Source organism: Miscanthus floridulus, chromosome 13 (assembly GCF_019320115.1).
Source record: "Miscanthus floridulus cultivar M001 chromosome 13, ASM1932011v1, whole genome shotgun sequence".
Lineage (NCBI taxonomy): Eukaryota > Viridiplantae > Streptophyta > Magnoliopsida > Poales > Poaceae > Miscanthus > Miscanthus floridulus.
In genome coordinates this window covers 27896417-27922756 of record NC_089592.1, presented here as the reverse complement: position 1 = coordinate 27922756, position 26340 = coordinate 27896417, and the positions used below count along the sequence as shown (strand labels likewise).

Sequence of the window (26340 nt, the reverse complement as noted above, 5' to 3'; positions counted from 1 at the left end):
GGACGCCGTTGAATTCGTACGTGTCACATTGGGATGCATGGGAGGAAATTTTTGTGATGGAGGCGTATGCTTCGCCGTGAAACAATCAATCGAGAACCTGTGGTGCCCGGGGGTGTCATGCATGCGGACGTTTTTTCTTTTCACATGCATGCACTCATAATTGCCACCTGGACCTGGTGCAATGCATGCATGCATGCAATCCGCTCTAGCTAGAATGTTCTGACACGAGGATGCAACTAAGGCCTAATTTGGAACGCAAGAAATTTTCTTTGTTTTTTGTGTTTTTCTTATGAAAATGAACTCATCTTGTAGACCATATGTGATTTCACTGCAATCTGTGTCGCCCAAGACCCCAAAGACCCAGCCCATAGCTTGCCGGTTGCCGCTGTCATTTAGGGCAGGAAGGATTGGGGGCTACCAAGGGTCCCGTGATGACTGCCAGCCCTGAAGAAGGTCGTTAGACCGGATGTTGAGATGATGGTCACAAACGGCGGAGGACGACGGCAACGACGTCGGAGCTGGATGGGTGGCTTTAAGCTTTTTAAGTGACACATCGAGTTCTCGCCACGGGGACAAATGGCATCATTCTTGCACTCCATAGATAATTTCATATAGAAGAATGTTCACCCTTGTAATGGATGCGAAAAATAAGTTTCACTTCAAAGTTACGGGCAGCTAGCGCCCGGACGTCCAATTGTAGGACATGTCCAGACGCTGCTCCCGTTCAAGCACACCACCACGCCCCATCACATCCTGGCGTAAAGGAGAGCGCTAACTGCACCACGTCACCTGCGACATACTCGTTCCCGGTTGCCCCCGCGCCCAGCCACGCCCCTTTCCTTGCCATGCCCTGTCGCCAAGCTTGAACTGCCGCGGCGAGATGGAGGGAAGGGAAGGGAGGGAGGGAGAGGAGAGGGCGAGGCGCGCTGTGCAAGGTAGGAGCCGAAGCTCTACGGCAGGCCACTGTCCGCCAGCCACCGGTGCCATTGCGACATGTGTAACACCTGATCTCCTTTTGAAACATCCAGATGAAACATTTGCAATACACGTTCGAAGACAAATAAAACACTTGAAACATGCATCTGAAACACTTGTAAAAACACCTGAAAAAACTTGAAAGCCATTGCAAAACATATGCAATATCCAGATAAAAACACTTGCAACACATGTATGAAACATATGCAACATCAAATAAACACTCTTGCAACATGCGTATGGAAAAACAAATGAAACATTTGGAATAGACACTTGCAGCATATGTGTATAGCCATTGCAACATCCCGATCTACTTTTACAACATTCATATCAAACACTTGTAACATACCTGTCAAACATCTGAAACACTTAAAACATATACTTGCAACGTACGTGAAAGCATCTAGGCCCCTAGTTGAGTTTCGGTGATTAATGACAATACGTGATTACTGTGACTAACATGTGTTTTGCAGAAACAATTAAGTTAGGTTACAGTAATGGAGATCGAATGGGCAATCAAGGTTGTCATGCCCCTACGATGGAAATCGTTTTGATTTTCAAAGGATGGACGACAAGGTTAAGGATGGACTAGTTCTAAGTGTCGATTGGAGTTGGAGAGACACTTAGAGTAGTTTAGGACTTTGTTTTTTTTTTCCTTTGGCCGTACTATTAAGGGGGGTATGAACGGGTAGCTTGACCTAGGTGAGTCTAGTGAGTTAGGTGTGGTGCACACTTGTTAAAACTAGCACTAGGTAGCTCCAAAACAGCCCTTTGATCCAATGGAGCAAACTTCATTCACATATGATCGAGAGTTGGAAGTGAATGGGGGGTCAAATACTGACCGGACGCTGCCTCCGGTGTGACCGAACGCTGGCTCAGGGTCTGGTCAGTTCATTTGACCAAGGTGAAAGCGTCTGGAAGTGACCGGACGCTGCGAGGTCAAGTCACTGGACGCTGAGGGCCAGCGTCTGGTCGACTCCAGTAAGGTCCCAGAGAGGGAGAATCCTGATCGGACGCGTCCGGTCAATGCTGACCGGACGTTGATCAGGTTCCGGCTATTGACCGGACGCTGGGGGTCCAGAGTCCGATCGACATCAGTAAGGTTCCAGTGAGGGGAAAACGTGACCGGACGCGTCCGGTCAGTGCTGACCGGATGCTGGCCTACGTCCGATCAACACTTAACCACTAGAGTTCGGGGTGTACTAATCGGTGCGTCCGGTCAACTTGATCGGAGCGTCCGGTCACCCTGCAGAGGCACATAACGGCTCGTTTTTCAATCGGTGTTATAAATACAACCTCTACTTGTGTGTGGGGGTACTTTTGCTCATTCCAACAGCTAAGAAACACCTAAGAGAGTGCCAAGAAAAGCAAGGTCCTAGTGAGGTGATTGAGATTTGAGAATCCCAAAGAGAGCCCTCATTAGTGAAGATCAAGAGTAGCAAAGTGTGCATCCACCCTTCTCATTAGGCTTGTTGTGGTCAAGTGAGAGTTCATGCTTGTTACTCTTGGTGATCACATCACCTAGACGACTTGGTGGTGATTGGGAGCTTGGTGATCATCCGAAAAGCTTGTGGATGACCCAACTCAAGTTGTGAGCGGTTGTGGGTGATTCACCGTGACGGAGTGTCGAAGAATCAACCCGTAGAGAGCACTTGATCCTTGCGCGGATCAAGGGGGAGCTACACCCTTGCGCGGATGCTCCAACGAGGACTAGTGGGGAGTGGTGACTCTCCGATACCTCAGCAAAACATCGCCGCGTTCCTTCTCCTCTCTTTACTTTAAGCATTTACTTTGAGCAATTCAATTCTTGTTTTTTGCATTCCTAGAATTGCCATGCTAGAGTAGGATTGGAACTTAGGGTGCTAAACTTTTGTGCGTTAGATCAATAGAAACACTTTCTAGGCACAAGGGGTTAATTGGGCTAACCATATAATTTGATTATTGCAAAGAAATTTGAAATTAGCCTAATTCACCCCCCCTCTTGGGCATCTTGATCCTTTCAGTACGCTTTTAGCAAAACCCTGGTAGACGGGTGGGATAGACGGGCGGGTGGGTAGAGCACTGCGCAGTGGGGGCCTGACTATGCGGTCGTGGTGAAGGAGGGCAGTGGGCGGGTGGCGACGCGAGTAGCGGTGGCCATCTAGGCCAGCCGAGGCGTGGCATAGCACAGCCGGCCCAGCATATAGCCATAGCACGTGCGGCCAGCCCGACGGCTGCCAGGTCAGGGGCGCGCACCAGAGGGAGCAAGGGTGTGGTCGGAGAGGCTGGTGCACATAGACAGTATTTATTACAAAAAAAAGTATTCAGCTATTTAGTTCAACTCAAGGGAAATAGCATCACAAAAATAATAATAACCAAATTAAGGAAACCAAAGCATATTATTAATTATTCGTCCATCCATTCTTGATAATTAGCTCCATCCAAATTTCCAACTTAAGGCATGCAAACCAAATGATCTCCCTAATTAGGGAAAATAGCTGATGAACCAACACAAGTGCCGTGCCGGAATAGTAACTAGGGAAAATCTAATTCGTTCCCTTCTTCAGTCACCTCCCTAATTTCATTTGATCTTTTAGAATTTATCCACTTATGGCTTGTCACATTGAGCAAATGGAATGCCAAAGTGATGCAGAACTAATAGTGTCGGGTTGATAAACCCAGGGTCCCTCGAAGACCGGCTTCCACGTCAGGGCTCGGCCCAAGAAAACAGCATATAGTTCATGGGCCAGCCCAAGAGTCTAAAACACAACGGGCCGAAAGGACAGTCCGGTCGCCGACCGGAAGGTCTGCCCGAAAGAACAAGTGCCCACTCGTCAAACTTCTTCGGCCCACCTCTCCGACCGGAGCACTCGCTTCGGGCACCAGCCGCCTCCGGGCGGTCTCTCCGATCGGAAGGCCTGGCCCCCGAACACTGCTTCCTACTCTGACCCCACGACTCCGACCGGGGACCTGTAGGAAGCTTGCTTACCACTCTTCTTCGACTGGCGCGGCCAGGGCCGACTGGGGCCATCCGACCGGAGACGTCCGCTCGGAAGGGACTAGGGGCGAACGGAGAAGGCAGTGCACAAAGTCAACACCATACCGGGACCATACCCTGTACGCCTGCGGGAACAATATTGTAGACGCCGACATTTGTGTCTACACTATTGTAGGCGCCGTTGGCTCCCATACGGCAAAAAGCCTCCCACATGCATCTAGGCATCGATAGTGGGCACCAGGATTCACCATACCTGGTACACAGGGTAGGGCTCCTCACATAACAAATAGTATTTTTGTAGGTATCAACATCCACCCTTCCTGTAGAAGCCAACGCAACCTCCCATGTGCATCTGACATTCTACAGCAACATCAACAGTATTGTGGGCGCCTACCATCATCGCTACCCTCGTCGGCGTGGGCGACAAGGCTTAGAAACATCCCTGCTCTTTCCCTCTCATCTGTAAAGCCATCCCCTTTATCTATAAAAGGAGATGCGCTCCCTCCAACAAAAGAGGTCGACTTCTTCAAGTTTAGACTCAGTAGATCGATAGCTCACAACCCCTCAAGCACACGCTTGGACTTCTAGCTCATAGCGGAGTTCCGGTCGCCCTCAGCCCTTCCGGTCGAACCCGATCAAGCCTTTTGAGCACCCCTCCTTTCTCCTTCTCGTTTATAACCCCACTACAGACTTCGAGCACCTGGGCTCGGAAATAAAGTCGCCGACCGACCCAAACTGGACGTAGGGCACGTTGCCTGAACCAGTATAAATCCTGTGTCATTGAGTGCTAGGCCACCTCCGATCACAACGTACAGCAAAACTACAAATATTTACTAGTTGGTCACTTTCTGTACCGACAGTTGGCGCCGTCCGTGGGGAAGACGCTGTACGTTCAACACTTTTTTGGTAATTGGATGGTCCATTTTTCCGCCACCCCCGCCGTGGCGGCTCGGGCGATACGATTCGCTTCGGCTCGTTGGAGTTCCCCGCACACTCGCCCACTGGGATGCGGGTTCCACCCGTCTTCGAGCCATCCTAGGCCTTCCTCTTCGGAAGCCTGGACTTCGTCGCCGACCGACTCGGCGTACTCCACCTCCACGAGAAGGCTCGCGACCCGGCACCCATCGGAGGGACGTCCTCCATCGACTCTGGGACGCGTGACTTCGACGACGCAGCATCTGCACTTCATTCCGAGCAAACTCTCTGCTCAAACCCCACTGTAAGTAATACGCGTACTTTTATTCGCCCTTTATTTACTACCTCCCACCGATCACCCAGGAGGACTTCACAACAAACACCGTACGGTCGATTCCCCTACGGCCTCGCGTCCTCTGCGGATGCTTGTGCTCACGAGCTCCGAAGGGCGCCGGCATGATCCCCACTCGCGTCCGAATTCATAGGAACGGCAGGCTTCGCTCCTGTCGTTTCCCGTGAACTGCCGGAAAACGAGGGCGAGAGCGATGGTTCCAGCATTGGTGATGTGGCACCCCGCCACCATCCGTCCCGGGAATGCGCTATGGCGCACAGTCCAGGACAGCCGTCGGTGGTTGCGGAGTCTGCGCAAACTCACACCCCTCCGGACCCACGTGCAGAGGCCCTCGTGTCTGCGCAAGCACACGCCGAGGAATTACGACAACGGCGGCAGAGCCAGCCGCCGCCTGCGCCGACACGGTCGGTGCGACACGTTGTGCCCCATGAGCATGGCTCGACAGGTGGCGCCCGGGGTCACGCTCGTGAGGTCTAGCACGAAATCATGAACGAGGGGAACGATGTCCCACAATTCGCCCGGGCCGGCCAAAATATCGCTGCTGCAGCAATGCTTCTCCGCGGTGTTACCAAGCCCGTCGACCCTCAGGAGCGGCAGTCTACCGGAACCTCCGGGTTCTAGTAGAGGCCGCTGCCGTCCAACAGGCGGAAAGCTTCGCATCGCGACTTCGACCCGTGCCCTCTCTCCCCACCGGGGGGACGAGGACGCACTAGCCAGATCAATCCATTCGCTCGCCGCCGCAGCCGTCAGGCTCGGCTCGGGGTGCGGCAGCCGTGCCACGGTCCAACCGGGCGCCTACTCCATGCCGATCGCACCGGGACGCTCATAGCGTCATCAGCGACCGGCGTCGGGCCCAACACGGCAACGACGTCCGCCATACGACAGCAGGCGACACGGATCCCAACCGAACCATCGAGGGAAGCGGTGAAACGCGCCCCAGGCGTGGTCGCCGGCCGGACGACCGGAGCCCCAGCCCTGAGGGCCCGGGGCCACGGGCCTTCAGCCGGCGCATCCGGAGAGCACCATTCCCACAGTGTTTCCGGCCTCCCTCCAACATCACCAAATACACTAGGGAGACAAACCCAGGCATTTGGCTCGAAGACTTCCGGCTCGCCTGTCGAGCCGGAGGAGTGGATGATGACTATTTCATCATCCAATATCTTCCCATTTGCGTGGGGGAACATGTTCGGGCATGGCTCGAATTCCTTCCACACGATAGCATCCGCGACTGGGCAGACCTCAAGAGGGTCTTCGTCGGGAATTTCCAGGGGACGTACGTTCGCCCTGGAAACTCCTAGGACCTCAAGAGCTGCCAGCAGAAGCCTAGCGAGTCACTGTGGGATTACATCTGCAGGTTTTCCCAACGATGCAACTCTCTCCCTGATGTCGTCGACGCAGACGTCATCAGCGCATTCCTCTCTAGGACAAATTGCGAGTCCCTGATCCACAAGCTTGGCTGCCTAAAACCTCGTACCACCCGTGATCTGCTCAACGTCACCACCAACCATGCCTTTGGCGAGGAGGCGGTCGGAGCGGTCTTCAACGGAGGCCGGGACAAAGGCAAGCCCAAGCGCGCGGATCCAAACAAAGGCCCCTCCACTCAGAGGGGCAAGAACAAGAAGGATCGGTGCCGGTCAGATGACACCACATTGGTCGCCGCGGCTGATCGCACACCCAGGCAGCCCTAATAGGGACTGTCTGACCACTTCAACAAACTCATGGATGGTCCGTGCCCCAATCACGCCTACCCGTCAAACACCTCTACAAGGAGTGCGAGCTCCTCAAACGTTTCCTCCGACAGGCCGGCGTGCCAAAGGAGGGAGACGGCAAGGAGCCGGCAGCCAAGAGGGGAGGCGCGGCAGGCAAGGATGGGGACAATTTCCCTGAACCTAAGGAGTGCATCATGATCTTCAGCGGGTCCGACGCCATCTGGTCCAAGCGCCAGCATAAGGTACGCTACAGGGAGGCGTGCGCCGCCGAAACGGCCATCCCCTCCTTTCTCAGCTGGTCGGAATCCCTAATCACCTTTGATCAGAGGGATCATCCCTCCTACGTCGCGAGACCGGGACGCTACCCGCTCGTCGTTGACCCCATCGTTCGCAAGAAGCGCCTCACTAAGGTGGTGATGGACGAGGGCAGCAGCCTCAACATCCTGTACGTCGACACCCTCGATGCCTTGCGCATCCCCCGATCGGAGCTCCGCCTGGCGAGCTCCCCCTTTCATGGGGTAATCCCGGGAGCGCAGGCATACCCGCTCGAACAGATCGATCTGCTCGTCACATTCGGCAGCCAGGCCAACTTCTGCTCAGAGGTCCTCACCTTCGAAGTGGTAGACTTTCTAGGGTCTTACCACGCCATCTTGGGGCGGCCATGCTACGCAAGATTCATGGCGATCCCCAACTACACCTACCTCAAGCTGAAGATGCCGAGACCAAACGACGTCATCACCGTGAGTAGCACCTTCTCACACGCCTTCGAGTGTGACCGCGAGCACTATGAGCTCGCCACCGCGATCGTCAACTCATCCGAGCTCCTGTAGCTCGAGGAGTCGTCAACCCCAGCAGTCCCAGACTACAACAAACCAACCTCCTCAACAGCCTTCCGCCCGCTCGAGGAAACCAAGGCAGTGGGTGTCAACCCCACCGACCCAGCCAAGACGGTGCGAATCAGGACCCAGCTCCTGGCCCAATAGGAATACGAGCTCGTCGACTTCCTGCACGACAATCACGATGTCTTCGCATGGCAGCCTTCTAACATGCTGGGGATACCACGAAAAGTCGCCGAGCACGCACTATGCTTTATCCCAGGCTCAAGGCCCGCTAAGCAACGCCTGCATTGTTTCGACGACGAGAGGCGTAGGGCCATAGGCGAAGAGATCGCCAAGCTCCTGACAGACGGATTCATCAGGGAGGTTTTCCACTCTGACTAGCTTGCCAATCCCATCCTTGTCAAAAAGAAGACCGGGAACTAGAGAATGTGCGTCGATTACACCGGACTTAATAAAGCGTGTCCAAAGGATCACTTTCCTTTACCACGCATAGACCAGATAATTGACTCCACCTCGGGTTGTGAGATCATCTCCTTTCTGGATGCCTACTCAGGCTATCACCAGATCGCGATGAAGATTCTAATCAGCTCGCGACCTCGTTTATCACCCCGTATGGTTCATATTGCTACGTGACCATGCCTTTTGGTCTGAAGAACGCTGGCGCCACCTACCAAAGGTGCATGCAGCAATGCTTCGCCATGGCCTGATCAGGCTGAATGGCCGAAACCAACAATCGCCGTCTATGTTGATGACATAGTGGTCAAAACGGCTCGAGCTTGCGACCTGGTCGCAAACTTGGTCGCAACGTTCGCGAACCTCCAAAGGTTCAACATCAAGCTAAACCCCGAAAAATGTGTTTTCGGGGTTCCAAGGGGAAAGCTGCTTGGATACATCGTATTCAAGCGCGGCATCGAGGCCAACTCCGAAAAGATCACAGCCATCTCCAACATGGGCCCCATACGCAACGTAAAAGGCGTACAAAGGCTCACCGGCTGCCTGGCAGCCCTTAGTCGCTTCATCTCCCGGCTCGACGAACGGGGGATGCCACTTTATAAGCTCCTCAAAAAGACGGACGCCTTCGTCTGGACTGAGGAAGCCCAGCAGGCTCTCAAAAGCCTCAAAACATCCCTGACGTCAGCCCCGATCCTCGTTGCTCCTGAACGGGGAGAACCCCTCCTCCTTTACGTCGCGACAAGTAACCACGTGGTGAGTGTCGCCTTGGTCGTCGAAAGGGAGGAACCGGGACGCCAGCTCAAGATATAGCGACCCGTATACTTCGTCGGAGAAGTACTTACTAACCCCAAGGTCCGGTACCCCCAGGTGCAGAAACTCCTATACGCCGTGCTAATGGCCACTAGGAAGCTCCTACACTACTTCACCGACCACGAAGTCACAGTCGTCACTTCATACCCACTCGGAGACATCATCCGCAATCGCGACGCCGTGGGACGAATCTCTAAGTGGGCCCTTGAACTCATGGGCCATGACATCAGGTATACCCCCCGCACCGCAATTAAGTCTCAAGCTCTTGTGGATTTTGTCGCCGAATGGACGGAGGTCCAACTACCGGCCCCGGACGTTTCCCACGAGTACTGGACAATGTACTTCGACAGGTCCGTAATGGCACCCGGCTCGGGGGCTGGAGTGGTTCTGATCTCCCCAGACGGGAGTAGGCTCCACTACGCCATCCGCCTCCACTTTTTGGCTTCAAACAACGCCGCGGAATACGAGGCCCTTATCAACGAACTACGCATCGCCATCGAGCTCGGTGCTACATGACTCTACGTCTGCGGTGACTCGAAACTAGTCGTTGATCAGGTCATGACGGAGTCCTCCTGCAAAAGCCCCCTCATGACAGCATACTGCCAAGAGGTGCGTAAGCTCGAGGACAAATTCCAGGGAATCGAACTACATCCCGTCCCTCAAAGGGACAATGACGTCGCCGATTTCCTCGCAAAACTAGCCGCCAGGTGGGATCCATCCCCGGGCGGAGTCTTCATCAACGACGTCCATGAGCCATCCGTCCACATCCTGGAACGTCCAACCCAGACACACCTCGACAGCCAACCGATGCTCGAGGGCTCCGATCCTAGCACCTCTATAACGACGTCGCCCGCGGACGTCGCCGTATTGGCACTCGATCAAACCGACTAGCGAGTACCACTACTCGCCTACCTCCTCGAGGAGGTTCTCCCACCTGAAAGAACTGAAGCTCGATGAATCGCTCGACGTGCCAAGACCTTCATCGTGCTCGGTGATGAACTCTACAAACAGAGTCCGTCAGGAGTGCTCATGAAGTGCATTCCCGCCAACCAGGGAAAACAGATCCTCCTCGAGGTCCATGCCGGGATCTGCGGGCATCATGCGGCCCCAAGGTCCCTGGTCAGAAAAACCTTTCGCCAAGGTTTTTACTAGCCCACCGTGCTATGAGATGCAGAGGAGGTCGTCCGCAGGTGCGAAGGATGCTAGTTCTACGCTCGGCAAACCCATTTACCGACGCAAGAGCTCCAAACCATCCCAATCACCTGGCCATTCACGGCCTGGGGGCTCGACATGGTAGGATCCCTCAAGAAAGGCCACGGCGGTTTTACTCACCTACTCGTAGCAGTCGACAAGTTTACCAAATGGATAGAGGCCAAGCCCATCACCAATCTTCGTTCGGAAGAGGCGGTCATATTCTTCCTCGACATCATCTATCGATTCGGCGTTCCTAACTGTATTATCACTGACCACGGGACTAACTTCACCAGGAAGAAGTTCCTAGACTTCAGCAAAGGATACGGCATCAGAATCGATTGGGCTTCGGTCGGACATCCACGAACTAACAGTCAGGTCGAACGCGCCAATGGCATGGTCCTTGAAAGCATCTAGGCCCCTAGTTGGGTTTTGGTGATTAATGACAATACAAGATTACTATGACTAACGTGTGTTTTGCAGATGCAATTAAGTTAGGTCATGGTAATGGAGATCAATTGGGCAATCAAAGTGGTCATGCCCCTACGATGGAAATCGTTTCAGTTTTCAAAGAATGGACGACAAGGTTAAGGATGACTAGTTCTAAGTGTTGATTGGAGTTGGAGAGACACTTAGAGCAGTTTAGGACTTTGTTTTTCCTTTGGCCGTACTATTAAGGGGGGTATAGATGGGTAGCTTGACCTAGTTAAGTCTAGTGAGTTAGGTGTGGTGCACACTTGTTAAAACTAGCTCTAGGTAGCTCCTATGAATGCCTAAGATCCCTTGGAGCAAACTTTATTCACATATGACCGAGAGTTGGAAGTGAATGGAGGCTCAAAAGCTGACCGGACGCTGGCCCTGGTGCGACCGGACGTTGGCCGCAGGGTCCAGTCAGTTCATTTGATCAGCTATCTGCGTTCGGTGCGACCGAACGCTGAAGAGGTCAAGTGACCGGACGCTGAAAGGCAGCGTCCGGTCGACTCCAGTAAGGCTACAGAGAAGGGAATCTACGACCGGACACGTCCGGTCAGTACTGACCGGACCCTGAGGGTTCAGCGTCCGGTCGAGTCCAGTAAGGTTCTAGTAAGGGTTTCATGCGACCGGACGCATCCGGTCAGTGCTGACCAGACCCTGCCAGCGTCCGGTCAACTCATTTTTACTGGTTCGCGGGTTGAACTGACCGGAGCGTCCGATCAACACGACCAGAGCGTCCGGTCACCCCGCAGAAGCTCATAACGGTTCGTTTTTCAGGCTGCCTTATAAATAGAAGCTCCACTCGTGTGTGGAGTTACTTTTGCTCATTCCAACAACTGAGAAACACGTTTGTGAGTGCCAAGAAGAGCAAGGTCCTAGTGAGGTGATTGAGATTTGAGAATCCAAGAGAGTAGCCTCATTAGTGAATCAAGAGTAGCCAAGTGTGCATCCATCTTCTTATTAGGCTTCGCGTGGTCAAGTGAGAGTTCGTGCTTGTTACTCTTGGTGATCGCCATCACCTAGATGGCTTGGTGGTGGTTGGGAGCTTGGTGATCACCCGGTAGAGCTTGTGGGTGACCCAACTCAAGTTGTGAGCGGCATTGGGTGATTCACCGCGACAGAGTGTCGAAGAATCAACCCGTAGAGAGCACTTGATCCTTGCGTGGATCAAGGAGGAGCTACACCCTTGCGCGGGTGCTCTAACGAGGACTAGTGGGGAGTGGCGACTCTGATACCTCGGCAAAACATCGCCGTGATCCTCTCTCTTTACTTTGAGCATTTACTTTGAGTATTTACTTTGAGCAATTCAATACTTGTCTTTACATTCATAGAATTGCCATGCTAGAGTAAGTTTGGAACATAGGTTGCAAGTCCTTTGTGCGTTAGTTTGATAGAAACACTTTTCTAGGCACAAGGGGTTAATTGGGCTATCCATAGGATTTGATTATTGCAAGAAAATTTAGAATTAGCCCAATTCACCCCCACTCTTGGGCATCTTGATCCTTTCAGTCCTCCAAGGACTCAAGTTGCGCATCTTCGACCAACTCAACAAACACGCCGAACGATGGGTTGTAGAGGTCCCAGCGATCCTCTGGAGCCTAAGAACGATCCCAAACCGATCCATGGGATTCACATCTTTCTTCCTGGCCTATGGAGCGGAAGTTGTGTTGCCCTCCGACCTCGACCAGGCGCACCAAGAGTAAAAGCTTTCGACCGCAATCGAGCCGCGGAGGCTCAACAAGACGCAGTTGACCTGCTCGAAGAGGCCCGCGAGACAACCGTCATCCGCTCCGCTCGCTATCAACAAACCCCCCGCAGGTACCACGAAAGGAAGATCAGAGGAAGGATTCTCGAAGTCGGTGATCTCATGCTCCGAAGGACCTAATCGACGAAGGAAAAACACAAGCTCTCTCCACCCTGGGAAGGACCCTATACGGTAACTGAAGTAATCCGACCAGACACCTACCAACTGGAGGACAACAACGGCAATGTTCTCAACGACACTTGGAACATTGAACAGCTACGTTGTTTTTTTCCTTAAATTTGGTCTAAACACTTTTGGTTAAAGCACATGCTCCTGTAAGAGCGCCCCCGCCCGAACACTTTCAACCCAGGTCACTCGGGGGCTCCATAAGTGTACAAATATTGAGTATTACCTCTCTTTCTCTTTACTATCACATGGCATACAACTTTCTCCCTGAACGAAAACACATTCCATTCCTTTAACTACCCTACGTAACCCTGTTCTTACTCCCAAACCGAACGTGCCCCGCCTTTCCCTACAGGCACGAGCAACCGAACCTCGCGGGCCACGCCCCGGGTTCCCAAGATCACACCCTACAGGACAAACGGGTAGGTACGAGAAAGAAAGAATAAAACAAAGGTTATGCTAGGACAAAAAAAACAAGGAAACAGATATGGTGGTTTTGTCACAGGGGCAGTACGGTGGTATTCATTGATACAAAGAAACTATTTACACGAGGACTTACCCACAAAACCTAACTATTACATTTTCTACTATTACAAATACTACTGCGGCCATCTCTCTCTCTTTTCCATTTAAATGCAGATGAGATGTACCAGGAACCGAAGCGCCACCACCAAAAATGAAATCTCCGCCAGAAGAGACCACCGAACCTCCCCGAGTCGATCGAATCACTCAGGAGGGACATCGGGCGACAGGTAAGGAGCAAAGGGATGCCTCATGCAGGCCATGCCGACTCCGTCTCGAACAACGAGCATGGGTCCCGGTCGGACATCTCCGACTGAAGCTCTCTAAGCCCTGTCACTCCAGTCGTCAAGGTAAACATTACCAAAACCCCCTCTATTTTCTTACAAATCATTCATACATCCATACGTGCATTCATCTCATACGCCTAAACCCCCCGGACGGTTAGGGCATAAACCACCCGGGGGCTCGGGAACTAAGCATCGCACGTGCAGCGAAATGCACCACAACGCTCCGTGTTGCGTCATGAAGCGGCGGTTTGCCTCATTCGACATGAGCAACCAAACAGAGCCAGGGGAGAAAACTGTAGATGAGCACCGTGCGGCCCTAGCCCGGTCTGACAGACCGGGTCATCTCAACCTTCTCGTTCAATCCTAAACCTCTCATCAGGCCCACAGAATCTCCATCGAAGGGGAGGCCATTAGGCCACCCGGGTCGCTCTCCAGAACGACCTAGGCATCTATCGGGTTACAGGTAAAGGAGTAGTGGAATGTCACAAGAGGGCTATGCCGACCCCATCACGAACGATGGACCCAGATTCCACTCGATCACACCCGTTAGCGAGCTCACCGAGCTAGTCTTCGAGCCCAAGCGATCGGGACAGGCGACGAAACTCAGCCCCTCCGGTTGTGAGGAACCGGATAGGGTAACGCACAATACTCACATCAACCCCCACGAAGCCCGATAGGGCTCGGGGGCTCAAGAAAAACGCCAAGGACAACGACCTCGAACTCGCTAGATCAACGACTACGACTCGCCCGGTCCCATGGCGAGCACCGACATCAGGATCCACGAGCACCGCCTCGTCCGATCTTTAACTTAACTAACAACGTCTTCATAACGGCTTCACTTCTGACGGCGCTCCAAAGAAATCTTGGGACCGCGACCCCGAACTCGCGTCGATAGGATCGGCGACATCCGGCTACGGCTCTTGGGACCGCGACCCCGAACTCGCGTCGACAGGATCAGCGACATCCGACTACGGCTCTTGGGACCGCGACTCCGAACTCACGTAACGGCTTCATTAACTGAAACTAACAAAAAACTAACTCTCTTGATCCCCGGCGCGCACCGACGCCTGGGTCTACTCGCGACTCCACCTCGCCCGATCCCACGACGCGCACCGACGCCTGGGTCTACTCGCGACTCCACCTCACCCGATCCCATGGCGCGCATCGACGTCAAATATTAGTGAGCTCTACCGCATCCAAACTAAGTTGTCTCCATTTATGGCGCGCACTGACGCCAGGTTTTGTCTCAAACTAAACTCCCTCGCTCGATCCCCGGCGCGCACCGACGCCGGGATCAGTAAGTTATGTCTCGATCCAATCCCCGCACCTAAAAACGCCTCGACTGCACAACGACACCGTGGTTAAACAAAAATCCGTCTCAGACTAAAAACACGCACACACGCTCCAAGCACCCCCAGACGGTTCTGCCCGAACCGCCCGGGGCTCGGGGGCTACACCCGCGGGTGCGCTTGCGCGCGCCCGCCGAACAAAAACCTCCCCCGCTGGCAACACAGAAAAACCCCCCAGCCGGTTCTGCCCGAACCGCCCGGGGGCTCGGGGGCTACACCCGTGGGTGCGCTCGCGCGCACCCGCCGACAAGACAAAAATCCCCCGGACGATTCTGCTCAAATCGCCCGGGGGCTCGAGGGCTCCTGTCGGGTTCATAAACCTGGAGTCCCTCGGGGACCGGCTTCCACGCCAGGGCTCGGCCCAAGAAAACAGCATATAGTTCATGGGCTGACCCAAGAGTCTAAAACACAACGGGCCGGAAGGATAGTCCGGTCGCCGACCGGAAGGTCTGCCTGAAAGAACAAGCGCCCGCTCGTCAAACTTCATCGGCCCACCTCTCCAACCAGAGCACTCGCTTCGGGCACCAGCCACCTCCGGGCGGTCTCTCCGATCGGAAGGCCTAGCCCCCGAACACTGCTTCCTACTCCGACCCCACGACTCCGACCGGGGACCTGTAGGAAGCTTGCTTACCACTCTTCTTCGACTGGCGCGGCCAGGGCTGACTAGGGCCATCCGACCGGAGACGTCCGCTCGGAAAGGGCCAGGGGCGAACGGAGAAGGCAGTGCACAAAGTCAAAACACCATACCGGGACCATACCTTGTACGCCTGCGAGAACAGTATTGTAGACGTCGACCTTTGTGTCTACAGTATTGTAGGCGCCGTTGGCTCCCATACGGCAAAAAGCCCCCCACATGCCTCTAGGCATCGATAGTAGGCACCAGGATTCACCATACCTGGTACACAGGGTAGGGCTCCTCACATAACAAATAGTATTTTTGTAGGTACCAACATCCACCCTTCCTGTAGAAGCCAACGCAACCTCCCATGTGCATCTGACATTCTACAGCAACATCAATAGTATTGTGGGCGCCTACCATCATCGCTACCCTCGTCGGCGTGGGCGACAAGGCTTAGAAACATCCCTGCTCTCTCCCTCTCACCTGTAAAGTCATCCCCTTTATCTATAAAAGGAGATGCGCTTCCTCCAACAAAAGAGGTCGACTTCTTCAAGTTTAGACTCACTAGATCGATAGCTCACAACCCCTCAAGCACACGCTTGGACTTCTAGCTCATAGCGGAGTTCCGGTCGCCCTCAGCCCTTCCGGTCGGACCCGACCGGGCCTTTTGAGCACCCCTCCTTTCTCCTTCTCATTTATAACCCCACTACAGACTTCGAGCACCTGGGCTCGGGAATAAAGTCGCCGACCGACCCAAACTGGACGTAGGGCACGTTGCATGAACTAGTATAAATCCTGTGTCATTGAGTGCTAGGCCACCTCCGATCACAACGTACAGCAAAACTGCAAATATTTACTAGTTGGTCACTTTCTGTACCGATAAATAGCCTGTTTGAACTGCAATAAGATAACAATATTTATAAATCAATAGCATTCATCATATGAAAAGAGATTCTATAAATCAATTAGTCAGCCACTGCATCAAACAAATTACTCATGGCTGTAATTAACAGACTCATGCATGAAGTGAGCGACAAATAGTTGAACAACCTCTCATCTACCATATCTTTTTCTAGGAACAAATCCATCGCTGTTCATCTACCAAAATCTTATACAGCACACATGACACGGCTACAAGCACAGAAGCAACAGCTTAATATCAGAACATTCCTAGTGAAGATAATTCAACAGTAAACTTTCTAGTAAAGAAATAGGACTGCGTCCAACATCAAAGCTGGACCTTCAAAAGTGCAAAGCGGCATCTGTTGTAGCAGATAGAATGGCTGATTTCCAATGAGCATCTAAGAGTAAATGGTGCACAGCATTTCCAATGAGCACAGAAAAATGACATGGGCTCAAAGAAAACAAGTCCATGTTTTTTAAAGAGAAACCTAGGCATGACTTCATCTTAAGAGTCAGCAAACTAGGCATCTCTGCCTCATTAACAAATCAAAGGCGACCAATTCCCAGGGTCATCACTTGCACAGCTGCACCAACTAAATGCTAGATAAGGGCTGCCTGATGGTTAACTGCTGTTAACAGTGCACCGGACCAGCAGCTAATGTTCCACAGCAAAGGAATGAAAGGGGTTGTTCAACAAGGCTAAAATAACAAGCTTTTCCCTTAAATGCAGCTTGACTGTTTGGATTACAGCCTTATGAAACACAAAGGAATTGTTCTGATTAGCCTGATTTCGAACGTCAATGTCTCACGACGCAATAAACCAACCAAAAAAAGAAGCAAATACAGTACAAAACCATGTTAATATCAGCAAGCCCTTTATTTATGACATTCATTTCCTGATAGATAGTTGTGAAATGCCGGGTTCCAGAAGTCTATTCTAATGAACACTGATCAATAATGCTGGTACATGGATGAATGTACAAATGTTTGAGTTGAATTTCATTTTTCTTATAACAGACTTTAATTACATTAACAGGAGTTAGAACATGAACTAGTGGTCTATACCAAGTTATCAACAAAAAACTTCCACAAACATATAAAATTGGTTGCTACTGCTTGAAATTTTCTTAATGGTATGAACAGTAATAATGGGCAATCAAACTGCCATGGTTCAAGAAAATCAAATGTGCAGGGAGGCAACGTTCAGCAGGAATTGTTCCAATTCTAGTGAAAAAACATGTTTTCTACAGATAAACAAGCTTCATTTAGAGTATCTAAGATAAACTTATTTTCTTTCGGAGACCAACAACCTAGCATGCTGACATTCTCTGTATATGTTCCTGAATATTCAGCTAAGTGGTAATCACCAAACAGATAGTACTAATGCCCGACCAATAACCTTATCTGGGAATTGGATGTAACACTGTTAGCATAGATTGGTTAACCAGCTCGTTCCCACAAGATTATGTTGCAATCAGGCTCAACATGGATAAATCTGTAGTGTCGAGCTAAAATCAATTCACATATACTCGCAGGTGCAACATACAAAATTCAAACAAGAATGCATGAGTAGCAATGATGTAAGCACTTAAAAAAAATCATTTCAACAGCTATACTACCAAAAGAAAAGGACAAACGAAAAGGAAAGCTATATTACCAAAAGAGATTGTAAAACATCTTCGACTGCTTCAGAATGGTGTACGGTCTCGATGTGTTGGACAAGAAGCTTCTTAACTCATGGTGGTTCCTCTGAACATGTGGGCATGTGAAGCAAGTAAATCAATTTGCAGGTGAAGGTGGCACTACTATCCAAAGATTTTTTTTGTGTCGTTTCATGCAGCCACATTGGCAATACAGCCATTATTATACAGGTAAGTGAACATACCACAAGAAGAAATCTGTGACAAGAGTTGGGTATCTCTCTGCAAATCCCTGGGGCTCTGCTTCTCTGTATAAAATAGAAAAATCCTGTTATCAGTGACCAACAAAATAATTTTCTTAACTACAGCACTGTGTGCTCCAGGCGTCAACAGAGTTTATAAATTCACAACATACTATGAATCGTTTTGAATTTCAAAGTGGAAACTTAAGCTCAGCTAAAAAGTTCCCTGCGTGAAACATCCTTGTCACAACATGACCATGAGTGATGTTTAAATACTACAGATAGTGTGCATGTATACATATTTTTTCCTAGGCATATAAATTTCTATCATTAGGAAACTTTTGCACAGCATCAATATTTTTATTATTAGGACATGACAATATAGTTTACAAAGCTGGAATCAAAGTGGGCTACCACATCATAGTGGCGCAATATTGCTCTATCCAGATATTACAGGTCTGTTCAGCTGAAGAAGGCAAAGTCCCAGAAAAAGCTGGAATAAAAGTGGGCTACCACATCAGAGTGGCGTAATATGATATGTCCCAGAAAAAGAGCACCCACACCCCACAAAGATATATCTTTTGTCTTTATTTTCAGGTATATATGGACAATGCAAGTGATGTTTGTCTTGTTACTAGGGCATCCCAAACACAAATGAGCACTATAAAATGATAGAACATGATTTTTGAGGAATTCAGGACAAAGGATCAACTCATTTCGAGGTTCTATGAGGGATATAAACTAAAAAAATAATTGTAGACTTAATAGAGAAACTGTAATATGTTTATCAACTTCAATTTCTCAGCTTTTCCATTTTTTTATAATATATGTATAATCCGCGACAAATCGTTCCCTAAGTCAATGGCGTGCACCGCCCCAGCTACGTCATTGATGGCGACCCAGTAGAAAGTAGTTTTCATCATCATGGGCTTTGTCAAGGGGATCATCTTTCCCCTATGCTTTGTATCTTGGTGATGGAAGCTCTGAACTCAATAGTAAATCATGCAACTAGAGAGAGTTTCCTACAGCCCATTGCTGTCCAGCAAGCAAAACTGGAAATCATCGGGTCCGAACGTTCGGACCCGAGTCTCCGTCCGAACGGCGTCTTCCTCTCCCCTGCGAGCACTGTTTCTCTTCCTCGCGGGCGCTCGCAGTTCACAACCGGCCCACAGCAACGCAGCCCACGACGCACCACTGCTCCTCCCTCGTCTCCATCCGGCAACTCTCTCCCTCCCTCATCTCCATCTTCGGCAGGCTTAGAAGGAAGGGGCTCTGGGGAGGCAGGCCGGCCAGGCGGTAGAGATGGTGGCTGGGCAGTTAGGGGCCCTGGCGGCGGCCGGGCCACGTCGGGGCGGGGGCGCCACGGCAGTGCTCGCCGGAGAGCACCGCCATGGCGGCGGCAGCGGGAGTGGGGGTGGGGAGGGAGGGGAATAAGGAGGCCGCCGCGGGCGCTGTAGGGTCTCGCTGGAGCTCTGCGGCCGCGGACACGGAGCTCTAGCGAGACCCTACCGCACCTGCGGCGGGGGCGTTGAGGGCTGGGTGGGGCCGACGCGTGCGAAGCGAGGGAGGAAGGGCGCGTGGAGGCAGGGGAAGAAGATAAACAGTGCTGCTGGCGCGCGGCTCCTGTCCGAACGGGCGGACCCTAGCAGCCCCCAAGCAAAACACCGACTCTCCTTTTATGTTGATGACGTGGTCGCCTCATTATGGTTCGAGTGGTTTTAACCTCCATTCCTATCTACCTTATGATTGCTTTGAATCTTCCCAAATGGGTTATAAAGGCTATTGACAAGAAAAGAAGAGGTTTCTTATGGAAAGGCCAAGAGCATGCCAAATGGTGGCAGCTGTCTTGTCTCCTGGGAGAACGTTCAGCGACCAATTCAGTTTGGTGGCCTTGGTATCCACAATTTCGAGCGGTTAGGTTGGGCCTTGTGCATTCGATGGCTTTGGTTGGAAAAGACTGATGCCTCTTGTCCTTGGGCTGGCCTGCCTACTCAAGTGCCTCATAGTGCTAAAGCTCTGTTTGATATCGCGGTTGACTCCATTGTTGGTAATGTTGAAACAATTAAATTCTGGTCTGACCGTTGGTTGCGAGGCAAGACAGCCGCTGAATGGGCTCCTAATTTGATCAAGCTCATACCAAAGAGAACCTTGAATCAAAGAACTGTGGCGCAAGCTCTAACAAACATAAGTTGGGTGGCTGATATAAGGGGTGCTCTGATAGTACAAGTGCTTATTGAATATTTACAGTTCTGGGAACTGGTGGATGACTTGGTGCTGCAGCATGACACCCCTGGTCAACATCGGTGACGCTCAACCAAATCAGGTTCCTACACCAGCAAGTCTGCCTATACCTCCTTTTTCACGGGCACAATTAAATTTGCTCCTAGGAGGCGTATTTGGAAAAGCTGGGCACCTCTTAGATACAAATTCTTCATATGGCTGGCAGTCAAGAACCGGTGCTGGACAGCTTACAGGTTAGCCAAAAGGGGTTTGCCTCATCCTGCTTCATGCCCCCTTTGCGACCAGGCAGAAGAAACTATTCAAGACACCCTTGTTGGTTGTGTGTTTGCGCGACAGGTATGGACAATGATTCTATACAGATTAGGACTTCTGCTATTGCTCCTCAGCCGAGAGTGACCCGTTTCTCTAACTGGTGGTGCCAAGCAATCAAGTTGATAAAAAGATGAGAAAGGAGCTGAATTCTTTGATTACTGGATGCTTGGGAAATCTGGAAGCATCGCAATGTATGTGTGTTTGAAGGGGCTTCTCCTAATGTCCAAGAGGTTTTACATGCAATGGCAATTGAAGGTTCTTTATGGTGTATGGCTTGGAGCCTCTGTTCTTCAAGAGCTGCTCCTTCAGTCGCTAATCACTTAGCCATGAGCCTCTGTGTTCCCTTGGCCCTGGTCGTGTAGTCCTTGTTCACGGTAATTCTTGTGCTGTGGGTGTGTGTGGTGTCCTGGAGTCTCTCTCCCTTGTACTAGGAATGGACTCTTGACCCTACTGAAATGACATGCAGTTCTCCAGTGTTGTTCAAGAAAGAAAAAACCATACACAACCCATATATAAGAGCCCATGATCCTTGGGCTTAGCCAGCCCATTACCAGGCCTAGACGTGACATGTCAAACCAATTCCAGTTATGAATGACCCCATTGGATAATCCTTATGATAAACAAAAAGACAGTTCTGATGAGTTGTGAGTAGGACCAATGAATTGGTTTGTTTCAACATACAACGAGAAACCCATGGCTCTTAACTTCGGAGATATATCTCTGAATGAGCAAAAGACTGGATCTTTCATTGCCCAGAAAGCTTAAGTCTGTTACCTGCTGATGGAACCAAAGGGATAAGAGTCTGTGGATTTGTGCAAATCAAATAACATACACAAGCGCCAGTGTTTCTGCAAGAGAGGCTGTCTTCAGGCAGTGAGACAACCCCCAACAGCAATCAGCTTGCTCTCTGTTGAACAAGAAGGAAAATGAGTCAATGATATCAAATAAAGACCCTGAATAATAACACTATGACACGCACCTTCCCTATGCATGGCTCGAACAATTGGAATCACCACATAACAACCCAATGGATGTGGCGCAGCACGGAATCAGGAGCATCGAGAGCTCCCCAAGGCCCCAGGACGCCCGAGAGCTTACCTGTTTTCTTGCTCTTGGTTGTCTGAGAACAGACTAGTTGCAGCCACAAAATGAACCAGTACTCATAAATGGTGTGGGTACCAGTGCCGCAGTCAACTTAGCCAGGATGATCTTTGCACAGCTCCGTTGGTAGTCGTTGATCCCGACGCTGAAAGTACGTGCATTTTGTTTTCCTTGACCCTGAGAGGGCAATCTTTCCATGCTCCAGGTGCCCGCATTCCTGACATAGGCCCACCAATCACTAGCACCAGTAACCGAATCTGGTAGGATCCTAAGAACACAAAGCATTTTGTTTTCCTTGACCCTGAGAGGGCAATCTTTTCATGCTCCAGGTGCCCGCATTCCTGACATAGGCCCACCAATCACTAGCACCAGTAACCGAATCTGGTAGGATCCTAAGAACACAACTGTCTGCAGGTGGTTAAATAAACATAATTATATATACTATTTTTTTAGTAAGTTCATGAATCATGATTGACAAAGGTAAATACAACTACAAGAAATTATTACCTTTTTGTTGGCATGACGCTCCTTCAGTCAAATGACATTCATCAACACACAACCATTGAACATCATAAATATGAATGAGCCTTTCGATGTCTCAAGGTTCTCTGATGTAATACTGAAAAGGTCAGTACATCTGGCTTCATCCCCTTATCTGTCATTTCTTGTAAAAGATCTTCAGCCTTAGCTATTTCTCCCTGGCAACAGTATCCATTTATAAGAGCTGTGTATGCATAAACATCAGGGGTAAGTCCTTTCGCTAACATCTCATCAAACAATCCCCGTGCTTCATCTAGATATTCTGTTTTGCACTGTCCATCAATCAATACTGTGTAACAGGTTACATCAGGTTCAATCTCCATGTCTTTCATAGAGCTCAGCAACGTCTTATGCTTTGTTCTAAGACGAAAGCTCCTCCATTCCTTGGCGATACCCTGCCACCCTTGGTGTAGGGTCTCCTTTATGTGGCCATCCAATAGCACTGTGTATGCAACTACATCAGGCTTGATTCCTGAATTTATCATTTGAACAAATAAGTCACATGCTTCTTGTAACCGACCAACCTTGCAATAACCATCCATCAGTACAGTGTATACAATGACATCAGAAAGTCCTCTTTCAACCATATCAAGGAACCATAAGTGAGCATTCCGCATATCTCTTGTCTGACAATAAGCTGATATAAGTTTGCTATATGAAATTACATCAGGAACAACATTCTTTTCCAGCATCATACTACACACAGTTGAAGCCTCCTCAGCCTTTTCATCTATACAGAGGCTGTTTATCAATTTTGAACATGACAAATGATCCACCATATTTCCTTGTTTAGCAACTCTAAGAAAAAGTGTGTAAGCATGCTCAGTCCAGCCTGAGTGCAAATAACCACAAACCATAGAACTGTACAGCACTTCAATATTATCTATCCCTTTTTCTTCTATTATATTAAATAATACCTCTGCTTCCCTCAAGTTGCCTCCTCTACAAAAACTAGCAATAGCTACACCATAAGTGAGTGAATTAGGCTCCAACCCTTGATCCATCATGTGCTCGAGAAGGTCATATACCTTAATAACAGCGCCATTCCTGCTATATCCACTGGACAATATGTTATATGTAACTACATCTGGTTTTATATTTGCCTTCAGCATCTGCTCAAATACTTGCCAGGCATTTTCTGTTTCTCCTTTCAGACAGTAACCATTGATCAGGCATGTATAGTGGATTTTGTCCGGGACCAAACCTCCAGCCATCATTTCATTCAGTAGCTTCACTGCCTCATTCATGTTCCCAAGCTTGCAATAAGCATCCATAGTAATGTTATAAAGCACACCATCAAGATGGAGTCCTAAATCTCTAAATTTCTGGAAGTGAACAATAACTTCAGATACCATGCCTAGCTTCTTGAGGCACTGTAGAAGGTAACCAACAATGTAACAATTTATCTCGATGCCATGGGATACCATGGCTTCAATATGATGCCACACCTTTCCTAGGTTACCCATTTTGCAATAACTACGAATGAGATAGCTATAACCATATAGATCAGGGGTAGATCCATGTCTGGTCTTGATCTCCAAGACTTTTTCAGCCTCCTCCAGTTTCATTTCTTTGCATAGTCCATCAATTACCATATTATAAGCGATGGACTCAATTGCAACCCTCTCCTGAGTGATCTCATGAAGAACAGCATATCTGCTTACCATGTTATAAGCTAGATCATACTTTCCACAATCACAAAGGCCAATTATAAATGATGAGTATCCATGTACATCTGGTTTCACTCCCATTTCAATCATCCTAACCCACACTTGGAATGCTTCGTCTGCCTTATTTGCTTCAAAAAACGACCTAGTGACTATGTTCAATGACTGAGTATCCAGCGTCAACTGAAAGCACTTCATTAGATCATAAGCTCTGACAACCATATCCGAATCACCACTCTGAGATACAAATTTGAGCAGGAAATTGCAAGCCCAAAGTGTAGGAACAAATCCAAGCCTGCAAAGGTGACAAAACATCTCTACTGTTTCTTGTGCATCGTGGCTGGTGGTGTATGCCTTGATTAAGCAATTGACTGCATAAGAGAGTACGTGAGAAGTGGCACATGTTTTGCTCAAGTGATCAATAAGTGTTAAGATTTCTGGGCCACCATTACCAGTTCCAGAGAGAATCTCACAAAACAAGGATACCAGCATCTTCCCCTGGAATGAATGGGATAAAATTTGTATGATCTCTGAGTAGGTTGAGAAGTCATGGTGAAAACCAAGGCTATGTATATCTTTAAAGTAGGCAATTGCAACTGCAGGATTCCTCCTTAGGCAGCGGAGTGCCTGCACAACACTGTCAGAGCTCAAAGACCGCTGCTGTCTCCGGATAGGCTCATTATCAGGAGGAGCACAATTCAGCCTTTCATCACCGCTTGAGTCGTCACGCTGAACTGAAGCAGTGAGTACGGAGTAGGGGCAAGAAGGAACTTCCCAGGGGAAAACCTTCCTGTGCCTGAACCATTCAGCAGTGCATTTGGGCCACCGCGACAGGATCATTGGAGATATAAATCTTTCTGCTCTTCCAACGACCCATTAACCTTCATTGAGAAAAGAAATATGCCTGCATCGGAAAAGAAATAGACAAAAAATATCAAAATTTTCAGATGGTTCCCATTACCGTACAGGCAAATGTATTATTTAATTTCAATGCTGATTGCACATAATGGTCAAACCCAAGAGATGATTGGAAAAGAGACAGAATTTCCTATGAATTTCCGTATCTCCATGTGATAATGTTACACCGAACCAACTAAATCAGTTAAAAGTAACTGAGGAAATTAAGCACTTTGCTAATTTGCAGAACCGGCTATTTTCTACATGCACTGTTTGAGGTTTCCGAATCCTGGCTAATTCATTAGCAGAAGTCGTTAAGGACCAGCCACACGAGAATTTTGTTTAAGGTAATGAATAGTGACAAATAGAGCACCATTTCTCCATTAGGAAATTCACTGTAAAGTTGGTGACACAGATACAAAGAGATGTATATAACTAACATTGAAACAAGTTATTGATCATTTGATCTTCTAGTTTGGTGAAAATATTATGCAAGAAATGTTTCAGAACATGCTTTTATGCTCAAAGCAAAATTATATTCTACACACTGAGGCTTGAAATCTGACTACAATTAAACTAAATCCACGGTCTTTTTTTTTTGTTGCTCAGCAGGCCCCTCTTTAGTTCCCGGACTCATCTTTGAGACACATCTTCTTGATGAGTGAGATATTATTCCATTCTATCCTAGCCTCGTATGGAATGCTATGCAACTGGACTTAATTTTCAAGAACTAATAATCGGCAATCAGAAAGGGATGGATTAATTAATAATACTTCAATGTGCAGTGCCTATATAGTACAGCTTACCTGTGGCTAAGCAAAGCACTACTGCACTAGCGCAGTGCAGCGGGGCCAACCAGCGAAGGGAACTGCCGTGCGCCGTGCGCTCGTGCCGGAATCGGCCCAGGGCCTGGATGCTGCGGACGATGTCGTGCCCCTGGGGCCGCCTCCGCGCCGCCGGGGCCGGGCAGCGGGAACTCTGGAAGAAGAGGAGGCAGGACCAGCGACCGCAAGAGTCAGGGGCGCCTGCTTGCTCGCGGTTGCGGATGGGGTCTGCCGGTCTGGTCTCTGGTGGTCTGCCGGCTCGGCGGCTGCCTGCCGAGTCGAATTGCCGCAGGGCGCCGTCGCGGAACACCGACGAGGCGGCGAGGAGGAGGAGCGTGCTGCCCGAATTTTTTATTTTTTAGCATTTTTTTGAAATTTTTTTACAAATAAAAATGATTTCAAAATCCGGAACCATAGCCATCGCTGCTGGACCCGTACCTTACACGTCTCGGCGCCATAGCTGCTGAAACCGAGGTTTTGGGCTCGACGCAAACGTGGTGGTGACATGATAAACAGCTCGGCACCGTAGATCCTAGCGCCGAGGTTGACGCCGTAGATTCTGGCGTCGAGC

General features: G+C 49.9%; 1 protein-coding gene across 10 annotated transcripts; it reads right to left on the bottom strand.

The window, feature by feature from the left end:
- Positions 1-14986: 14986 nt before the first annotated feature.
- LOC136500921 (pentatricopeptide repeat-containing protein At2g26790, mitochondrial-like) lies at positions 14987-26112 on the bottom strand. 10 transcript variants are annotated; one of them, XM_066496395.1, is made up of 7 exons: positions 25752-26112; positions 22349-24952; positions 21720-22249; positions 21515-21647; positions 18191-18253; positions 17963-18054; positions 14987-16299 (listed from the first exon to the last, which is right to left on the bottom strand). In XM_066496395.1, exon 2 carries the CDS (start codon positions 24886-24888, stop codon positions 22411-22413), a length of 2478 nt encoding a protein of 825 aa, XP_066352492.1. In that variant the 5' UTR covers positions 24889-24952; positions 25752-26112; the 3' UTR covers positions 14987-16299; positions 17963-18054; positions 18191-18253; positions 21515-21647; positions 21720-22249; positions 22349-22410. The 10 variants fall into 10 exon arrangements, with proteins under 10 accessions (XP_066352492.1, XP_066352493.1, XP_066352491.1 ...); XM_066496396.1 differs by having other exon boundaries at positions 14987-16245; XM_066496394.1 differs by lacking the exon at positions 14987-16299 and adding an exon at positions 16567-17056.
- Positions 26113-26340: the final 228 nt, after the last annotated feature.